Source organism: Gambusia affinis, linkage group LG09 (assembly GCF_019740435.1).
Source record: "Gambusia affinis linkage group LG09, SWU_Gaff_1.0, whole genome shotgun sequence".
In the NCBI taxonomy this organism is placed as follows: Eukaryota; Metazoa; Chordata; class Actinopteri; order Cyprinodontiformes; family Poeciliidae; genus Gambusia; species Gambusia affinis.
This window is the reverse complement of record NC_057876.1, coordinates 22,515,674-22,538,164: the sequence shown is the minus strand read 5'-3', so window position 1 is coordinate 22,538,164 and position 22,491 is coordinate 22,515,674. Positions and strand designations below refer to the sequence as shown.

The following is a 22,491-nucleotide window of genomic DNA, read 5'->3' as shown; positions in this document are numbered from 1 at the left end:
ATTCTAATATTTGGGTAAAACTTTAAGTTACCCTAATAAATATTTGCATTTGTGAGTTTAAGTGAAATTGCAGCTATAAACAAAAATCCCAGGGCTAAAAAGCCTGTCAATTAAAACAGGATTCATCCTCAATGATGCAGTTTTTAAAGCAGCATCTTATGGGAGAAGAACCGACTAGACAGCGGAAATGCTTTTCAAGTCTAAATAAGTGCAGCTAAAGGGAAATTAATTACTGTAACCATTTTTTTATGAAGACAAAGGGCAGTAATGGATGCTGGCTTGGCTGTAAATAAACTTGTTTATGCGTTGTATTTATTAGAAGAATGCCTCGTAATATTTAACCCGCGGCAAACTTGGGTAAGCAAAGATTTTATAATAATTAGAAATACTTAAAATATGAGAAATGTAGTCTTTAAAACACAAATTAAGCCTTAACAGGAACAGTCTTCTAAGTGTGCTTCTGAAAAATCCCAGGGCTAAAAAGTGACTCATCTGAGTGACTCATTGCTATAATTAACCAACATTCATAATGAACGGTGTGAATCAGTCTGATGATTGTTGGTACCGAACGTCAGTCGCTTTCACGGGTCTCTGCATGATGTACATTAAACAATCTGATCCGAAGTGTTTCTGCAGAAAGCCATTCCACACACCGCACTGTTATATAAGACATGAATGAAAGTCCTGTTCGATATCACTCCACACCATAGGCACAACTTCCTGAAGGAGTGGTGTGGGCATGTCCCCACCAATATTTCCTGCCCCTTTTTTTCTTTATGTGTCTGCATCTATGTGTGGACAGTAACTCAGCAGCTGCACGCTGTATTCAAAGCATTAACAACCAGTAAATGCTTTTAAAAACGTAAATGGCAAGTCCTCTCAGTGATTTAGTGGATTGGACATCACGTGACTTACTGTGTGCAGCAGTGCGCCACATGCGTTGTTGCTTTGAAGGAATATCGGTGGTGTTATGTATATATATAAGGGTGACCAGACGTCCTCTTTTTCCCGGACATGTCCTACTTTTCAGACCTAAAAAAATGTCCGGGGGGAATTTCAAAATCGTCCGGGATTTTGGTGAACTGCCTCAAAACTGCCGATTCTACCTTGATAAAATCAGACAATAAAAGACAACTATGTGATAATTCTTCACAAAAAAAACATTTCTGAATTGTGAAGCTGTTTTCAACTGTAGGCAAGCATTCAGCAAATACAGGATGATTCCATAAATGAGAATACGACTGAGAAGTTCCTTCGTCAGCAGCTCCATCCCAACTGAAAGACATTATATAAATTAATTAGATTATATTTCGTAGTATGTTAAATACCTGCCAAAAGGTTATTTTTGAAAGGTGCTATTAATCTGAGAAGCCTGTTCAGGATGTTCTAATTTATTGAATAAGACTGCATGGCATTCACATGTAAGCTTTGGCTTTATTCTTAGCACTAAAAAAGAAAAGGCCTTCCAGTAACTGTGGATGCACCCCCCCACGGGGCGGCTCCTCCTCGTCTCCACCAACTTACAACACAAAGTTACACCCTTGCTCCACACACAGAGAAAACAGCAGTTCTACACAGATGCATACCAGGAAGGAAGTGACTTTTTATTTTTCTTTTATGTTACACGACACAGAAGCAGAGATGGAGTGGTGGCTGTAGGCACAAAAGGATGATAGAAGAACCAAAAGATGACAAAGAAATCCAAGGAAACAGAAGTAAAGCCGAGTGGTTCATGTTTTGCATGCTGAAGGAAAAACAGAGATGTAGTTTGTGTATTTCAGAGGCAGTGGTCCCTTTTTATTGGGTTTGTGACTGTTTGTTTGTGGATAGAGGCGACCGTGCTCCAACCCGTTTACGAGCATCAGAGAGTGGGGGGCTTTTGTAGCAGTGCAGTATTCCTCCTCGTGGTTCATCTATCAGATCCTGACAGAAACACAGACTGAGGGAGTCCCTGTTTCTGCTGCATCCCATGGGTGAACGCAGCCTTGGAGGGTTTCTGCAGAACAAATTTCAGTTTTTCCCAATATTCATTCATTATAGATGACTTGGTAAGCTTGTCAGAGGAAGAAGAATGAAGAAGTGAAAGAAGTAGAATATAGTTCAGTCGTAGACGGATCATTTTTTAAAGATATTTCATAAGTTAAAAGTGGATAGATTATGTAAATAAAATTACGCTACAATAACATCATAAAGCTTCACTTAACTCCACAGGTGGTAGAGTAGCCAAATTTTAAGAAATTATATGTGACCTAAGGTTAAATATTCTCTTATTTTCATTTTGCTGCATTATCAATTAAAGCATAATTGAAAGCTTTAACCAGGTAAAACTAAAATATAAGTTTTTGAATTTGCACATCTGACTCTAGAGTTTTGCCTCACCAGTCATGAACCTCGCTGCACATCACTGAACAGAACAATGTTTTCTCTGGTTTGAGGGTTTAATTTGAGTCATATAAACTCTTCAGCATGTGATGGTACAGTGTGTGTTAAAATCCCGATTATTATTTCCAGTTAGTCAAACAGTGTAGCCATCCAGAAAACCCAACATTGTTTCTAATCTGTCCAGGCTCCGACTGTGAAGCAGATGATGGCTGGTAAGCAGACACAGCTCACTGCTCTCCTACTTTTGTTTAATTTCAAACACACACAAAGGCAAACGCACACACACACACCTACAAGCAAAGAGGTAATTTATCAAATTATTCATGGGGTTCCTGATTCCCCAGTGGTTTGTTGTATCATTTATGTATAACAAGACTTGTTCTGTCAGGCCTGCAGCCCTGAAAGAAGTGGGTTTCTTCTCTGCACGTCTTTATTCCAGGGTTTCTTCGTATTTTCTGTGAGTCGCATGAAGTCCAAGCCGGATCAAAAGAGAAACAAACAGAACCGACTCCAGATATAAGAGAAAATAACTTATGGTAAAAATGTAAATAATGATTTTAATATCCAAACCCAGACAAGTGACACCAATAATAATAAATCTTTGTAATGAAGTAAAGATTTACAAAAACTTTTTCAGTTTATATTTACTGATTATGAATAAGAATAGGCAACACCATGGATGGATAGCTGGACGGACGAATGGATGGACGAACGGATGGATGGACGGATGGATGCATGGATATATGGACGTTACTTTATTGCAGGCCACTAAATTGATCTTTAATGAATTGATTATAGACGATCAGTTGAAGCAAAATTGCTAAATTCCTTCAATTGGAACTAAATTGATCCAATTGAACAACGACAGACGTCAACCTCAGAGTCACCAAACTTTGGTATTTAACTATTGAAACACTAAAACTTTGAAGCACGGTGGTGGTAGCACCATGCTAAGGTTTTGTGGCCGTTCCATCCACATGTTGATAAAATATAATAAAAACGACATTAAGCTTGTGGATTGCCTCCTTCCTCAACCCCTAATAACCCCTAATACATATTTATTGTTACAGTAAATATTTATTGTGACAGTAAATATTTATTGTTACAGTAAATTTTTATTGTGACAGTAAATATTTATTGTTACGGTAAATATTTATTGTGACAGTAAATATTTATTGTTACAGTAAATATTTATTGTTACAGTAAATATTTATTGTGACAGTAAATATTTATTGTTACAGTAAAGTATTTATTGTAACATTAAAGTATTTATTGTTACAGTAAATATGTATTGTTGCAGTAAATATTTATTGTTACAGTAAAGTATTTATTGTTACAGTAAAGTATTTATTGTAACAGTAAATATTTATTGTTACAGTAAAGTATTTATTGTTACAGTAAAGTATTTATTGTAACAGTAAATATGTATTGTTGCAGTAAATATTTATTGTTACAGTAAAGTATTTATTGTAACATTAAAGTATTTATTGTTACAGTAAATATGTATTGTTGCAGTAAATATTTATTGTTACAGTAAAGTATTTATTGTTACAGTAAAGTATTTATTGTAACAGTAAATATTTATTGTTACAGTAAAGTATTTATTGTTACAGTAAAGTATTTATTGTTACAGTAAATATGTATTGTTGCAGTAAATATTTATTGTGACAGTAAATATTTATTGTTACGGTAAATTTTTATTGTTACAGTAAATATTTATTGTGACAGTAAATATTTATTGTTACAGTAAATATTTATTGTGACGGTAAATATTTATTGTTACAGTAAATATTTATTGTGACAGTAAATATTTATTGTTACAGTAAATATTTATTGTTACAGTAAATATTTATTGTGACAGTAAATATTTATTGTTACAGTAAGTATTTATTGTAACAGTAAAGTATTTATTGTAACATTAAAGTATTTATTGTTACAGTAAATATTTATAGTTACAGTAAAGTATTTATTGTTACAGTAAAGTATTTATTGTAACAGTAAATATGTACTGTTACAGTAAATATTTATTGTGACAGTAAAGTATTTATTGTAACATTAAAGTATTTATTGTTACAGTAAATATGTATTGTTGCAGTAAATATTTATTGTTACAGTAAATATTTATTGTGACAGTAAATATTTATTGTTACAGTAAATATTTATTGTTACGGTAAATTTTTATTGTTACAGTAAATATTTATTGTGACAGTAAATATTTATTGTTACAGTAAATATTTATTGTGACGGTAAATATTTATTGTTACAGTAAATATTTATTGTGACAGTAAATATTTATAGTTACAGTAAAGTATTTATTGTAACATTAAAGTATTTATTGTTACAGTAAATATGTATTGTTACAGTAAAGTATTTATTGTGACAGTAAATATTTATTGTTACAGTAAATATTTATTGTGACGGTAAATATTTATTGTTACAGTAAATATTTATTGTGACAGTAAATATTTATAGTTACAGTAAGTATTTATTGTAACAGTAAAGCATTTATTGTAACATTAAAGTATTTATTGTTACAGTAAATATGTATTGTTACAGTAAAGTATTTATTGTTACAGTAAAGTATTTATTGTAACAGTAAATAGTTATTGTTGCAGTAAAGTATTTATTGTAACATTAAAGTATTTATTGTTACAGTAAAGTATTTATTGTAACATTAAAGTATTTATTGTTACAGTAAGGTAGTAGTACTCTTTACATTATGAACCTAAATGTGTATTTAAGATATGTGGGTCAAAGTGAGGGAACAATAAATTCTGACTTGTTCAGTCATTACTTGTTTTTACATAAATGAACTAACTTTTATGTTGAATGATAAAGAATGGTAAAAATTAATAATTAACGTCCTGAAGTTAATACATTTAGGGGCCATGGAGAGTTTAAGCAAACTTCTGACGGTCAGTAGATAAAAAAGAATAAAGTGGCTTTTTATGCTTTGTTAGAAACACAAAAATAAAGTCCTAAAGTTAATCTCAGACAGCAGAGAAAGCAGAAAACTGCCTATCTATTGTAGAAGAAGTAGGTTTAAACCCTTGACCTTGAATAATATAATTAGGATTAACATGTAACTGGGGCTCAGTGAGTCCTGCAGGCATTGTGCAGCTGTTTTCCTGAGGGAAAAAGAAAAAACGGGGCAAAATATCACCACAGGGCATGTCACCTACTTTCTATATGGTGTTGTACGGAGGAAAAACGGATGGGTGAAATTACCACAACAGCAGAAGAGGTAAAAGAAAACAAGGCTGAGATGGCAGCTAAAGCAACTTTAAACGAGGAGGGTGTGCAGCTGTGAGTAGAAACAAGAACATTGAGATAATGACAAGAGCAGACGGAGATAAAAACAAACTCAGAGGTCATTGTTTGCCCTCAGATGGATGCCAAGCGTGGGCGGTTGGCTCTCTGCAGCCATCTGAGACACGGAGCTAAACAATTCAAAGCATGCGACTGAGCTACCCACACCGGGCGCCGTGTCCATTCCCTGTAGAGCAAAACAACAGCCATGTCACCGTGTGGCACAGCGTGAGCTCTAACAATGCCTGATACGGTTTTCTTCATGCCCGACACAGAATCAAATGTACTACATGGGAAATCTGTCTGAAGGTAGAAAACTAAAACCCAGCAGCACATGAAAAAACACCACACTGTGTCTTATATGTGACAACAGGTTGATCCTTGCTTTACTGGTGCAGTGTGGAGGAAAACAATTGGCTTTCTTCAAACAGCAGCTGGAGTGAAATTTAGACAGGAACAAAGACTGATGTGTCTAACATTTCAACACATATATAATAATATTAGAGTGAGCTTTTTAGATATTAAATAAAAGTGTCCTGGAAATGGAGCCCTGAGGAACCCCGCATGTGATTAATGTTTGGTTTATAAAGGCCAAAGTAGGTCTGGACTGATCACAGTCCAGACAGCAATCCCAAATCAGTCTGCATATTGGGAGAAATTAAATGCATCACAGAGATCCAGTAAGAACAAGACACACGCGTCAATGTGGAGATAGCTGTACTTTAAAAACTATATCAATGAATTTCCGTGTACTAAGGGTAAACTATTGAGCGAAATGTTAAAATACAGTAAAACTGACTAAATAGTTCTTAAAAAAACAGCTGAATGTCATCAAATATTGCTGTGTACTACTTCACTTAACACAATAATGTCCAAGAAAACAATAATTAACCATTGTTTCCCTTATTTTAAAAAATTACAGCGTGTTAATAACTTCACTATTAAAGCTCTTACAAAGCCAGGTTAGCATTTAGCTCATAGCATGTGTGCCTAATTATAGCTGCAGTTTGTAACTTTTAAAAAATATGTTTTTTATATATTTGTTAAAACTGTCACCATGTCATGACAGTATAACATAAGACAGATAATCTGTGAAATGATTGATCTCTCTCTTCAGACATTATTCCTGTCTGTAGTAATGCACCGTTCACAATCAAAAACAACCAATCAGAGCCAGAAGGAGGGTCTTAGTGATGTCAATCAACCAGGTGAACATGCTGCTAAATGTGCTAACAGCAGAGAAACAATTCATCAATACAGAAAATCTTCTTATCCACCATCATTGGTTGTACTGTAGCAAAGAAAAAGGGGATGACAGGAGCAGCATGAAAATGGGAATGATTGGCAGTGCTTAGACCCGCCCCTTGGCTCTGATTGGTTGTTTTTAGTTAGCACTGGAAGAAGGCAGTAAAGCTTGCTTTTTTCACAGACTCATACAATACTGTCACAATATGGTGACAGTTTCAACAAATATTCAAAACTACATTTTTTATAAAAGTTACATACTGCAGCTTTAAAGTTTCACACAGCTGTTGGCACAATATTCAAATGTCGCTATAGTAAAATCCAGCAGCACAAATTTTAATTTCTTCCATTCAAACCATATGAAGACATAGCCTTAGGGACGCCGTTTGAAAGGATGGACAGAAGCTTTGAATTTTATTGTAACAAAGCTTCAGTGAACTGTCAGTCAGAGCGAGACAGGCCATTGTAAAACCAGTTGTCTGTACATCTCAAGCAGCGGACATCAAATGCAGGCAGACGCTTCCACTGGACAGCTCTCAGCCTCAAGGTTAGACAGCTTCTCCTCATTCATTCCCATTTCATCCTGCCCTTCTCCATTCCCTACATCTCTCCTGTGTGATGATTTAATATCACCTGTCAGTTTCTCCTCTCCTTCTTCCTTTACCCCTTATGTTAACGTCCTTCTGTATTCCCCGATCTTTCTCGCTCAGCCTGATGCAGCCAGAGTGGAGCTTGGATGTAAACAGCAACTGCAGGCCAGGAAAAGTGATCTCATTATGCAGGACTGAAGGGTAAACTGTCTTACCCAATTTCACAACTATCCTTCCCCTCACAAACTTTTCAGCAACATCAGGGTCAAACAAGCAATTAAGGGGGCAATAGTCTAAACAGGATGCCAGCAAAATTAAAGAAACAGCAAGCCTGGATGTTTTCTAATTAAGCATTGAAGAATTACATGAACCCGTTGTAATTGTTTTGCTCTGATAAACCTCTCGAGTCTAGAAGCAGCATTTACCCATATTATATCAATAATTAATATGACTTCAAGCAGAAGTGAAGAATGCATTATTGTGTGACGGCACATTATTAGTTCAGAAATGTCTTTTTTTTTAATTGGCTAAACACAATGGAGGCATCTAAAAAGGCTGCTTGTTGTAAAACATGCGGTAAAAAAAAAAAATACATAAACGTTGCACATCACTATGCAGCTTGTAGACATGTTGGCTGAAATTTTCTGGCTGCATTAGTGTGTACATCCTGAACTACTGAAGCACAGGAGAAAAGCAATTTCAGTAAAAGATGGGACAGCAGGGACATTACAGACGCTAAATATTTCCACGAAATTACTGAAAAGACAAGACTGAAACTGGCCACAGAGGCAACAGTTAAGGAGCTACATTATTACCAACAATACACTGCAAAACACCAGATCTTATATTTGGTCTAGTCTATAGTGCAAATATCTCAGTACACTTGAAATACAACAAAACCAACTTACAAGTGAATTTTCAACAAGATATTGGAGCTCGGTTCAAGTACATAATTTCTTATGATGAAAAAGATTATATCACTTATAAGCAGTCATTTTTGCCATGTTCAAAGTGAAATAGTTTCCCAGTGGAACAGGTACTTTTTTATCCAGGAATTATTTACTTAAAACAAACTCATACAGCTTGCTGAAAAGTAACTTGTCAGCTAGTTTTGTCTAATTTCAAACGTTCTAAGACATTTGCATTAAAAACTAGATTAGTACTTGGTAAGATCTGGTGTTTTTGAAGTGTACTGACTATTTCCTACAATCTGCTGTAATCTCCATATATCTGGACTACAAAGTCTTAATAAAACAAGATAAAAGTGCATTCATAAAAAATTTAAGTTCAGCACATAAATGATCAAAATCATCAAAAGAACGCCACATGTACAGTGAAACACGGCGTGGCAGCATCATGCTATGGTGTTGCTTTCTTTAGATGGTACTGAGATTTTTGTCAAAATGGATGGAGTTATGAACAGATCCAAATGACCCGTAACATTCAGTTATTTTCTTAAAACCTGAACATGAAGACAAACTGGATCTTTTATTCATCCAAATTAACAAAAGGAAGATTCAATTTGGTGTTTTCTGATCAGAGCACATTTATAGTTGAGTGTCCTACATGTACTGTTATACATAGCAGCAAATATATTATCTGACAGTTGTTGGATCATCTGACAGTTTAAAGTTGTCACCAGATGCAGAGGACGACATGTTATTTAATGTTACCAGCACCAGCAGGAGGTTGAAAAGGCCATGTTAATGGTTTCAATGTATTGTGCAAGTGCTCAGCATGTGGGAAGTGCAGATGTCAAAGTGGCACAAAGTTGGATGCACTGGGTACATGAGGGCACCCACACACTCGGTGTCATCCCACTCTGGGCTGTAAACACTTAAATGCCAGAGCTCAGATGGCTGGCACAGATGTCATGTAGTTCTGAAAGCTTGTTCTGAAAACTATCGCCTATCTCAGGCTTTGACTGCTGGCAGAAAATTAAATTCTTTGTAAATTCAAAAACCCAGCCTTGCCGAGTCTGAATGAGTAGAAAGGAAGCATAATAATAAAATTCTTTAAGAGAAAATAGAAAATTAATTCTGTAAGCCAGATCTGAATTCCATGTATTTTGTAGTGATTTTATTTGACAGAACAGAAAAGTCAGCTAAGCTTGTTGTCCATTTGTATTCGTTGCCACCTCTTAATAAAATCCAGTCCTCCTCATTGCCTTTAAAACTGAACTACTTAGTGAAGAGTACACTTGAGTGTAATTCCTTGTTTGATAGAGAACCAACAGCTTCATGAAGACCAGGAAACACAGCAGACAGGTCACAGATTGTGACGACATTTAAAGTCGTGTTCAGCTCTACAGCAACATTCCCAGTTTTAGACATCTCAAAACTCGGTACAACTGCACTGAGTAAGACACAGTTTAAAACCTGTTAACACATGGACATGGAGAGTAATAATCAGAAAACTCTGGAGGAGTTGCAAGGACCCACAGCTCAGATGGGATGACCTGTTAACTACTCATTCACTCCAAGAAGCAGCCCTATATAGAAAGTTATTGTTAAAAATGTGAGAAAAGCAAAAATATTTAAGAAGGTTGACTTCTTTTGCATGGTACTGTAGCTCAGCTGACTCTGTTCAGCTTCAAAAAGTGTTGAGCAAGTTCAAGATTTACACAAGCTGACTCAAAATTCAGTTCACATGTCGTCTGCTAAATAGCGTTGCACCTCGTTTCAGGTAATAATAACTTCAAGGCGTTTAATTTGTAAACCAGATTCAACTGTTAGTCCTGTTTTATGTTTAACTCTGCATATATAAATCTGATTTTGTTTGAGCACAACTTGACTGAACAGCAACAACACGTTTGTAAATTGAAGACATACGTCACAGTTTTTTAATCAATAACAACATAACAATATTAGACACATGATCAATATCAATAGATAATATCTCTGATAGAACGTTTAATATTCAATATTCTGGGAGATGAAGGCGAAAAAAAAAAGATTTTAGCTGCTCACCCTCTTACGGCCAGATAGAAAAGGTTAGTGGCAGCAACTGACTCACTCACTCTTTGGTTACCTAGCAACTAATTCATTCTTTGGTTACCTAGCAACAACCTGTGGAGTAAGTTGCGCATGAGCAGTTTCAGTTTCCACCACTGTGCATCATAACTGCTAAAAAATAAACAGCAGTGTGGAGTGAAAACTGTGGATAAAACAGGAAATGTCACAGCAGCAGTTTAGCAGCATTTCAGATATTTAAATTTAAAAAATAAACAATCATTATTGATATCGACTGATGTGACAAGCTCATATTGTGAAACGTTTTTCAGCATATCGTCCAGCCATGGTTCAGATTTCACAGAAATGTCTCATGAATGCACTAAGCTGAATATCTTTGAGCACAACACTTTTACGTCTGTAACATCTTTCATAATAGGAACGTTGAGCCAAAACACCCAAACTGAGAAATGTTTGCATTGAAGCATTAATTTATGTTACACCATAGTTATAAGTTCTCATTTTATTTAGTCTTCTTCATGTATTAACTTTTTGCAGTGGCTTCTAAAGATGTTTTATGTGTCTAATTACAAATTTTAGTTGCATCTACTTTACTTAGACGTCTTTCATCAAAAGCAAGTTGTGCTTAAAGTTCTGCAAAGCAGTTTGTGCTAAAATCATGTGTGTACTTCAGGGGTGGGCCCACCTGGTCCTGGTGGGCCCACCTGGTCCTTGAGGGCCGGTGTCCTGCAACTCTTAGAGTCTCCCTGGTCCAACACACCTGAATCCAACAGCTGAATCACCTCCTCAGTGCAGTCAGGTTCTCCAGAGTCCTGCTAATGACCTCACTATTTGACTGAGGTGTGTTGAAGTAGAGACACATCTAAAAGTTGCAGGAGAACCGGCCCTCCAGGCCTGGAGTTGCCCACCCTGGTGGACTTGCTGGTTTATCCTCCCAATGAATCTTACAAATAAAGAAGTTGTTAAAAATTGTTTCAGATTTCTAAGTCAAGAGCTGTAGCGCAGATGAAAATAGAGACTATGTAGCCAAAGCAGAGAAAATATCCTTCTTTTTCCTCTTACCGAATGTTGTGGGACTTGCGTTTGATCTCATTCCAGCAGAGGTTCATCTCTCCTGTTTGGTGGGAACTGCTTCCTCTCAGTCTCCGGCACTCGGTCGCCTCCTCTGACCCCTCACCGTCCACAGTGGACTGGCACGGCACACACCGGCATCCCGGCCACGAGGGCCGCCCCGCAGCTACACAAACAGAGGAACACAATGTGTGTTTGTTACAGGACGATCTCTCTGATTATTACATGGAGACGCGGTAGGGAACATAAAACAGCACAGGCTTGACCAGCACTTCGATCCTTTGACCTTCCCACAAATGGAGATCATGTCCCACATTTTTGCCCCACAACCTTTTCTCTGAAGTCAGTGGTGCCACAGTTCTGACCCGTATTCAGTGTCCATGAAGAATTTTGTCTTGAAGTCTTAAAGGAAACCTATTATGCTTCAATGGGCAATAAAAATTGTGTTCTTTGCGTTTTTTTGCATAAAATAATTCCTAGATAATGAGATTTTAGTCTGGTTGGTTCAGGATGAGCTGTTTTAAAGTGTCTTTTCACTTTAAATCTAAATAATTTGCTGCTGGCCACATCCCCAACTCAACATTTACGCTCACATGTGAAAATGGCTGCAAACAGATGTACAATTATACAATTGTACATGTTTGAAAAGCAGAAGTGGAGGCTCCTGAACAACCAACAAGAAAGCAATACGTAGTTTCTGATAGCAAGTCAACAACAAAACAGTTGTCTTTTCCAGCAGCAATTGTACAGCGCATCCAGCAGTAAAAACAGCTGACCAAACGTGCTGGAGCTCAACTTGGGTTGCTAGGTAACAGGGCTGGGCTTGGCTAGGGGTTGCTAGGTAACGGGACTGGGTTTGTACTTTTTTAGGCACTTGAGCAGTTTTTAGAAGCAGTAAATGGATCAAATGTGAACTTTGCATAACAGGTTCTTTATCAGTTCATTTTGAAATAATATATGAAATGATCCAAATTCCCACATCCCCCAAACTTAACCTTGGACAAAATTGTGTCTTTCAAATAAAAAAATTAGCCTGTATGTACAGTCAAACTGGTTGCAAAGTGATTTAAGGACAAAAAAACCTTTAAACTGTTGGTGTGGCTGTCACAAAACCCTGATGTCGGTAACATAGAACATTTGTGGGTAGAACTGAAAAGGTGTTTGAACAAAGCAGCCTAAAACCAGACTTATTTACAGCTGTTCTGTCAGGGGACATAGGCCACAAGTCACCAGCAAACTGTGGTGAGAAGCTTATGGGAGAACAATCAAAACGTTTTACTAAAATCAGACTTCAAACATGCAAGGAAATCAAAATAAACTCACAATTCTGCTTTAACAATATTTTTATTGGTCTCCTGTGACATTCTGATTTTAAATGCTGTCATTTCATAAAAAGGAGTTGAAATAAATGAACAATTCAAGAATGTTCTAGTTCATTGCATAGCTCCGTATGTAATTATAGCTCTCTGACGTGCAGAATCAAGCATATATTACAACCAGGCAGCCCTTGTTTTAATTACAATAATGCAAACATTTTTACTATGTTTGCAATGTAATATATTGTAAAGTTCTTATATGAATCTGTATCAAATGAAAGAAACATAAAGCAACACTGATAAAATATGAATCAACATTATTACACAGGTGTACTCAATTGAAGCTATATTTAATAACTCTGTCCTGTGTGTAAAAGGAAACAACCTGAATCTCGACACAGCAGCGGTTTTATCCCATTATTCCATTCCATTAAACTCTAAAAAAACAAACGCAGACAAAAAGCTTCTTTTATTCCAGACTTTTAGAGTGTGAGGGTACGTAAGGCAACATGAAGAAGTGCAATCCCCTCGGTGGACCAAAGAGGGGAAAAAAACCGAGGGAGAAGCCCACACGTACCAACACACAAACAGAAAACACACTCACACTCGAATGTGTGGCTTTCAGGGCAGCAGGAGCCTTTCTGGGTTCACAGGTCCTGGTATGAGGTTTCTCTATTTTTTATGCAATTCACAACATATGACTGAACACCAGCTGTGCTTCCAAATACGCCCTCAGTCACCTAAACCTCCCATACTGTATGCAGACGTGCACAGACTGTGATCAGGCTACGTTTGGTCAGTTTGTTCTTATCAGAGGGTTTGCAGGAAAACTAAGCCTATAGCCCTGACAGCAGCAAAAATCCATCTGCTGCAAAAACACACACATAACAAGGCAAGGCAAGGCAACTTTATTTATATAGCACCTTTCAGCCAAGGACAATTCAAAGTGCTTGTACAAAACAAGTTAAAAACAACAAGAAGTTAATAGAAAGAAAGTAAATTAAAGCCCAAGCAGATTAAAAATGTACAAAATAAAATATTACAGTTTGAATATAGTTAAAAACAAACATTTAAGAATAGGCAATGTCAAATAAGAAGGTTTTTAACCTTGTTTTAAATAAACTCAAGGTAGGGGCAGTCTTACAGTGAGTAGGAAGTTTATTCCAGAGTGTTGGAGCATAAAAACTAAAAGCTGCTTCACCATGTTTGGTTCTGACTCTCGGAATAGTTAGAAAGTTTGATTGTGATGATCTTAAAGGTCTGAGTGGTTTATATGATTGAAGAAGATCAGAAACACACACATAACACACATAACACACATAACACACACATCGCTGGCTCAGATGTTAAAGGAGCCGAGTTATGTGTTTAGATTCAACATTGTTCTGCTGACAACATGCCTCCGAAATTCCAAGCAAAAATGTTATTTAGTTTAGTTTAATATATTGCTTATGGTGACACTTGTTTAACACCTTACATGGAGTAGGTTAACAACAAATAACAATTTCCCCTTGATGATCAATAAACTATATTGTATTTTATTCTTTACGAAGTTCAAAACTTCCAACCTTATACAAGTTTCTTCTTTTAATATACTGAACCGTATTAGGAATCATACATACTCCCATCTACAAGGACTTTTTTCCTGGTTTAAAGCGTTTTAGTTTGGTTTCTTTTCAAAACTTTTCCTCCAAGTTCAGGAGGACTTGTCTACAACAAAGTGAACCCGACATAAATTAGGAGGAGAAAACTTTGTTGCAGTGTCAACATTTGAGTTTACAGCTCCCCAATGAGGGAAAGACTTTCTTTCAAGGCAGACTAATCCCTTTTCTTTATCTTCACCCTCCTTTGCCTCCCCTCCACTCCTTTCTGCTGTGCATTCATTCTTCTCTCTACCGTTTCTTTCGTCTGTGGCGTTACCTCACTCCAGATCTGCTGGAGGATGTTTTTTCTTTCTTTTTTTTACATGAATCATCCCCATCTCGTTCCCATTGCTGTCTCCCGTTATCTCTCCTCTTCTTTTTCTTCCACTTCCAGACTCAGACAGCTATGGTTAGTGTAGGCGAGTCTTATATGAATCAGCACATCCCTCACAGACTCTTCTCCTCTCTCTGCCTCTTTCCCTTCTCTGGTAATCAGAGGTCACATGAGACTGCATGCAGTTATCACTTTAAGGACCTTACTTGAGCTCCAATCCGCTAAAAGAAATCAAATTGGAACCTGTGTAGGGTTCTGACAGGTTTTATTTATCTTCCCAAAGTGTTTAGGAGTGAGGCGACAGAGGCCATGTTTGACACAATGAAGTGTGAGAGCAGTTTATTTGTTTGCCTTAAAAATCTGCCATTTTTGGGGATGTGAGCGCCGACAGTCAACAACCCCATCAGTGCCAACATCAAAATAAAACCCTGAGGGCAACAGATAGTTCGGAGGAAAAGATTTGTTTCTACAGTGAACCCAGAAGAAGGCGAGACATTTCTGCTAGCAACCTGAGATTGGTGCAATTTTTACACTAAAATACAGCATCCTGCAAAACATTACAACCACAAAAATCTATTTTACTGGGTTACATGTAGTAAACAAAGGCAAAGAAGTGCATAATTGTTTAACGGGAAAAAAACACAAAAACAATTCATGATTTTTACTTATTTTAGTAAATCAACATCTTAAGAAGTGTGACATTTCTTCATATTTAGCTTTACTGAGTTTAGAGTAACCTCAGTATAAATCCATCTGTTCTGCGAACTTCTCAGAGGTTTTTTTAGAAAACACATAAAACACATTTTAAATTTATTAGAGTTTTTAAATAGTTAGGTTACAAAACTTTATCCCAAATCTGTCATCTAAAAATTAAAATATGGCAAACTGCTGCAAAGCTACCAAATCCTAAACAGACTAGAAATTTAGATAAGTTCATAAAAAAAAACCCAATGTAACTCTGGAGGATCTGCAGAGATCCAGAGCTCAGGGGGAAGAACCTACAGATAAAACTAAAATTACTCTGCAAATGTAATTTTTAATGGTAAGAACTGATTTATTTATATTTAGTTTAAAGATCCGCCCCTCTACCTATTAAATACTAAAACGTTTTGCCATTGATGAGTTTTGACCAACTTTTGCTGCTTAGTCTAACACTTTTCTTACTCTTTGAGTTATTAAAAGTACCTTTAATAATATGGCACTTTAAGAACAAGAAGACAGAAGATTGTAGTTAACATTACTTTTTAAAATCATGTTACACCTTGTGGGTCGTTTGTGTGCAAGCATCAAAATTAAACTCTCAAACTCTCAAAGAGATAATCAAGCAATGTGAAGTGACTCACTTTTGAAAAATAAAACTGCTTTTACATTTAAATAAAAAACTGAGTGTCAACCTGGAGCAGGACTTTCAACATACAGACATAGTTTTAAATTAATTATTGAAATAAATCCTTATTTCACAGTTATAATACCAGTCCAGTTAAAAGTCTGCAGCAAAACTGAAAACTACTTTTCACAATTGCTCTTCATTTAATCTTCTTTTAATCTGACTGAGATGTAAATGTTTTGCAAAGATAATTGGGATAAAAATGTCATCCCAAAAAGACGTGCCCAAAAAGAGGTGCAGCTCTAATTGCAGCAAAATGTGAGTTAGTAAAAAACATAAATGTATTTGACACTTCTCCGATTATTTTAACAACCATGTGGTGTTTTTCCTTCAGATTTGTCCTCTGCTTTTGTAAGTCTAACACATAAAACTCCCAGTAAAAACAGCAGCGTTTGTGGTTGTGACTTTACAAAAGGTCGAAGGAACAACAATTCCATCCATAAAAAAAGATCCGTGTCATGCAGATGCTTCAACCATCTGCTTCTTTGGTGAAATCCTCTGCATCATTGCAGGTGTTCACCAGCTTACAGAACAAGACTTTGTCTCTTGCATTAAACTTCAAAACCATGAGTCAAGCTCTAAACATGCATTATTCACAGTCCTGATTGGATGTGGCATTGCTCAGTCAAGAGGAAGTTCAGTGTTTTCCTCACAAAGATACTGACAAGCCGCAAAGTGACAGACGATATTCTGCTTCTGCTCGAGCCACGACTCACTCATGTATTTTTTGTAGCAGGTTCAGACACAACTTGTGGTCCAATTACTCGTTTGGGGACAGAAACGACCACAAACCTCCTTGTTGTTCTCTCCTTTCCCTTTTCTTTGAACCACTCAACCCAAAAGAGCTTGGAAGGATAGTTTCCAGACAATGTGTGAATTTCAAATCAAAAGAACTGCAGAGGATAAAAGATTGCACGCAGTGCTTTGCTGGATTTCACAGAAACAGAAAAGACAGTTTAACCGTGCAGATAAAGTATGAGAAGATCAAAGCCACAGAGCTGCTACACCGTGTATACATGTTGATTTTAATCGAAAAAAACTCAAGACTGAACCTCTGAAAAGCAGCTAAGGAGTCACGATTTACTCTCATTACCAGAGCTTTGCAGATAAATCAAATTCTTTCATGGTGTGCAAAGCCTACCTTAAACAGCACGCTTGCTGTGCCACTACCACAGATGAGCTGTCTTTATTTACCCAGTGTTGGCAGAGAATGCAAAGATGTATTAGACGTGCGCTGGAAGAAATATGGAAGAGGGGAATGAGACACAAACATGGGAGGGAGTCGGGTGACCTAAGCAGTGGAGATTTCTGTCCTGGTCAAAGCTCGCTCTGTCCTCACAGATTCCTGCTTACACCTACGTTATCCCCCATTTTTCATCACGAACAGGAAAAGGCCATCTGCCTGTCCTTCAACCCACACACTGAGAAATGGGAATGCAACTTAAGCTCATATTGAAAAGAAAGTTCATGCACTCAATTACATTTCTAAGATTTTAACCTAGCATCGACCTGATCTTCATCAGGCTTTATAAACACTAAATATGTACAGATAGTAAGCATAACATGACATAACCCATGAAACCTACAACATATGCCTCATATCTACAACTATATACATGTCTGTGCACACAAATACATGCAAAAACACAAAATTTTAAGCATTTTTCATTTAGTTTTTAGTTCGAATATCTTAATAGACTTAGAAGCAACTTTTGTAACAACTTAGAAGCAACTTTTCAGCAATAAATAGTAGCTTGTTTTGAGTGAATAATACCTTAAAAATCACTAAAAATAATTACTAATTTTACTGGCAGATTATTTCATTTATAATAAGGAAACATGCTTTCTTGTAAGTTTTTAATTTTTTAATTACTTAAACAAGCTCCTACATCTTGCTGAAAAGTTACTTATAAGTTAGTTTTGTCTTACTTCAAGTATCCAAAGGTATTTGCACTAGAAACTAGATCAAAATCCTTGGTAAGATTTTGTGTTTTTACAGTGCACACACGTCCATTTGCATATACAAACATTCCTTAATGCATAACATGTTTATTTGATGCAAACGTATTTTCTAATATCAGGTGATAGACATAACATCAGTACATTCTGTAAGAGTTAGCCTTAGTGTCTTTTTAAACAGACGAAAAATGTTGTCTGTTTAAAAAGGTCAAAGTCAGAATATGGACGTATTATGCTGCAGAATAATAAAAAGATACTATAAAGATAATGACCTAATTATTCTATTCAGGTGGTGCAGCAGAGGCGCATCTAAAAGTTGCAGGACAGCAACTTGAGCTTTGACGGGGTTTTTATGTGTTCCTTTCACAAATATAGTTTTAAATGTGTTCAGTGCAGAAGCTTGAGCAAGGACACCTGGCAGCTGAGACTGCAATAAAGCAAAATTAAAAACATCTTTGAAATGTCTGGTTTTCATTAAAAGATCCCGTAAAAGTTAACAGATTTCACAGTTTTCAACAAAGGAATCTGATGCAAATCTGCTCTCAACTCCTTCACATATTATTTTCTGCTCAGATTCTTTTTGAGTGATTTATGTGTGTTTTATTAAATTAAGTTCCTTCAAAAAAGTAGAATTCAAGAATTTGAAATTACGCTGTTAAGTCCTGGATTGGATAATTGTTTTGTAATTTTTTACGACTTTGGGTATTTGTTTTAGCTATTTTTACCTGTCATCATCGTCTTATGACATTTTTTGTCTTCCATTTTAATTATTCTCTGTGAACCTTGTAACAACTGATTAAATTACAGTAGACTGAACATGTAAATATGTCATATTTAACATAAGAAAAACTGTAAAAACAATGTCTATATCAAATTAAAAATGACTCAGATAATCACTAAAACATACTGATGTAAGCAAACTATAAAATGTATGCATCTTTGAGGTTGTATGTGAAAATATGGACATGCATTTGGATCTCCTAAAATATATTTTTGTTAAATATTAGGATTCCTGTAGTCTTTCAAAGTGGCTTTTTCCAATAGTTTTCTTTTTACTTTTCTTGATATCTTTCAAATTCTTCCGATCATTTTCTGATCAGTCTCACCAGTCCCGAGTTGACAAACCTAAAGAAGTGATCTAGAGATGATCAATTGCATCTTATGCCTTCAATAACCCGTATAAAAATCGTCAGGCAGGACGTGAGTGAGTCGGCTGGGTTCCCATTTTGAAACAAACAAAGAAATAAACAATTGAAGTTTAATCTGTCCAGCGAGGACAGCAGGGGGGACACACCAGACAACACTTCGATTGTGTCCCTTTAAATGAAATGAGACTTTCCAGACACCCAGAGCATTCTTGTAACATTGTAGATTCTTTTCCCACACAGAGTGAAGGCCTTTTCATATTTCTGAGACCATTTTGGCATCTTGACTGCTTCAGCTGCTTTGGATGTCTTTACACCCACTGAGTTTGGCTGCTCTATGAGATGATGAGCAGCGTTGGTTTCATGTGGATTTTGTCATATTTTATGATCCAATTTAGTTCAAAGTTTCAAAGAAGAAATGTAAAAGTCACAAATCTAGTTTTTCTGGAAGAAAAACAACAAGAAGGATTGTTTTCTATAGTTAGCAGCCAACATGAAGATCTCTCATTTTACCCTGCAGATATAAACAACACACATTATTAGAGCTGTAACAATTCCTCCAGTGATTTGAGTACTTTGATTATTAAAATTTATTGAGGAAAATTGTCTGCCTCAAAGCTTCGTTAAATGCTGTTTTACTATTTAGCACACCATGTTCCAGACAAGTGATTATTTATGTTGCGCAACACTTTTACTTCCACCTATCAGTTGCTGCTAAGTGTTAGCAGCATGACATCTCGTTTTCAAATTAGGCCCAGGGGATTTTATTGATTAATTTTATCAGTTTTCAGAGGTTCAGGGGGCAATAAGCATCCTTAAAATGGCTGCTGCCTAGTGGCCGGTTCAGAGTGTATGTGTATGCGGAGCAGAGACTGATGCAGATATAGACGAAACACACCGGGAAGCTATAGCTGATGGTTAGCGTAAGTGTAGCTTTACCGGAAAATAAATTTACCTCCATCCCAGTCGCAACAAATGGGTGGCAGAGCGCTTAGTGACGGTCCATAGCTGGTGTGTGATGAAGGAGATAAATCCGGTCGCAAAGGTGGACATAAAAACTATAAACAGTTGGGCAACGGGAGAGTTCATCTATTAAATTGACTGAAGATGATTACATAAACAAAAAACTGGAGTATTGACTTTGTGAGTCTGCCTCTTTATTATTAAATTGAATATAATTTCCGATTTTTGCACAATTGTGTCCAGGTTAAATTACAAAGTGAGCTATTATTGTTACAATTAAATTTTTTAAACTAATAATAAAACTATTTTTAGCGATGCACAAATATGTTATTTTATCAATAACGCTGCTGTTATGACAATATTTACCAATATTTTATTTTCTCAAAAAACTATCCTATTTGATCACTCGATTAATCATAAAAATAATTAATAGATTACTCAAATACAAAAAAAATTGTTTACAACAGCCCTACACGTTATGCTTGCATTTGCAAAGATATGTAACATTTATTCTTTGATGATAACTTTAACATTGAATAGGGACTTTTTCAATTTGAAAAACTGAGCTGAATGATGCTTAAGTGAACAAAAGGAAATGGAGCCTTGAACAAAATATTCCTCAGTGTACAAATCCAAACAGGTTGTCCACAAACCTTTTCACAATTTGTCACATACTTCAAGTTTGTGGAGATTTGAAGTGTTAGACAAACACATACTAGTGGTAGCTGCAAAAAAATCCAGTCAACTGTGAAATACTTAAAAAACATACCCTATAAATCAGAGTATGTGTTTCACCTTGGTGTGTCAACGCTTTGTAGAAGCGTCTTGATTCGCAACTACAGCTACAAGCTTTTCAAGGAATATTTGTCTGGCAGCTTTACACAACGACAGACTGGTTCTTTATTTAATTCTCAACCTCCGTCTCACTTACTGGAGAGTGTTTGTGAATTGTCATGCTTGAACTCTGACTGGGCCATTCTAATACAAGAACAAACTATAATAAAATTATAATATAAACTACCTCAGTGCAGGTCTGACTTTTGTATACAAGCTCGTACTTGTATACTTGTGTAAACTTGTGTAAACTTGTGTGTACAAGCTTATACTTTTATAAGCAGGGCAAGATGACTTTTGCCATGATGCTCCATTTATTTGAAATTCCTTTGGGCTAATTTAAAATGTAATGGACACAAAAATGAAAGTGAAAGGAAAAAAAAACAAAGAGAAAGATGGGGGGAAAGTTTGAAAGAAAAGAAAACAGACATAAAGGAGAGAAAGAAGCACAAAAAACAAAAGTCTGCCTCTAAACCTGCAAAAAGAGATTGAAATGTGTGTTTTGATGGTGGATTCAAATCCAGACAGCCAGAGATGTTGACTAAATGAAAATAAATAAATAAATAAACAAACTTACAAACCTCACAGGAAGCCAGAGCAGAACAAAAACCATAACATCAAGGAAAATAAGATATAACAGGAGGAAGCAGCAAGAAGAGTGGGCAGAAGAGAGGTTTAAATACTGAGAGGGTGAATACTGGAACAAAAGACCTGGGGCCTCATGCATAAAAGAGTCCACAGTTTTCACACTAAAACTTGGCGTATGGAAAAATTTAGAAAAGTGCGACACACAAAAAAATCGGATGCATAAATCCGTGCGCACACACGTGGCCGCGCACATTTCCTTTATAAATCCTAATTTGTGGGAAATAGAGCACAGCTGCTGGTCCGCCCTGTCGCCTCCCATTAATATCTCAACACAACATCAAATAAAACTTAACACCATAACTAATTAAAACCAATATTAGTTTTACAAAAAGAAAAGTATTTCATAGCTTTTCCTATCTCCTAAGTCACATGCTTTCATAAGAAATAGACATTTATATTAAAATCCACCTTTGCTGTGACAGATGGAGAGATTGGAATTAAATGGAACTAATTCTGCACTGTAATTTAAAACACATCCTTCTGTTTGATGGCTAAAGCCAGCAACATTTTGTGAAGATATTACACCCTCAAAACAGCACTTAAGAGAAGTGTTAAAAAAAAAACCCACACACACACACACACTCACAACACTGTTTTGGCAAAAGACGAAGTGGTAAAACTCCGATACGGAAACTTCTAACTCTGTGGCGATGCTGTGCTAAGTGAGCGGCGCTGATTCGACTTTTACAATCA

General features: G+C 36.2%; 1 protein-coding gene across 4 annotated transcripts in view; it reads right to left on the bottom strand.

Annotated features, from left to right (window-relative positions):
• drp2 (dystrophin related protein 2) overlaps window positions 1-22,491 on the bottom strand; it is a 168,792-nt gene that overhangs the window by 105,017 nt on the left and 41,284 nt on the right. For 3 of the 4 annotated variants that reach the window (XM_044127912.1, XM_044127914.1, XM_044127915.1), the window contains exon 4: window positions 11,561-11,735. In XM_044127912.1, the coding sequence (XP_043983847.1) occupies window positions 11,561-11,607 (47 nt within the window). In that variant the 5' untranslated portion in view covers window positions 11,608-11,735. Of the gene's footprint in view, window positions 1-11,560; window positions 11,736-17,390; window positions 17,495-22,491 lie in introns of those variants that run through there. The other variant, XM_044127913.1, reaches the window with a different exon arrangement.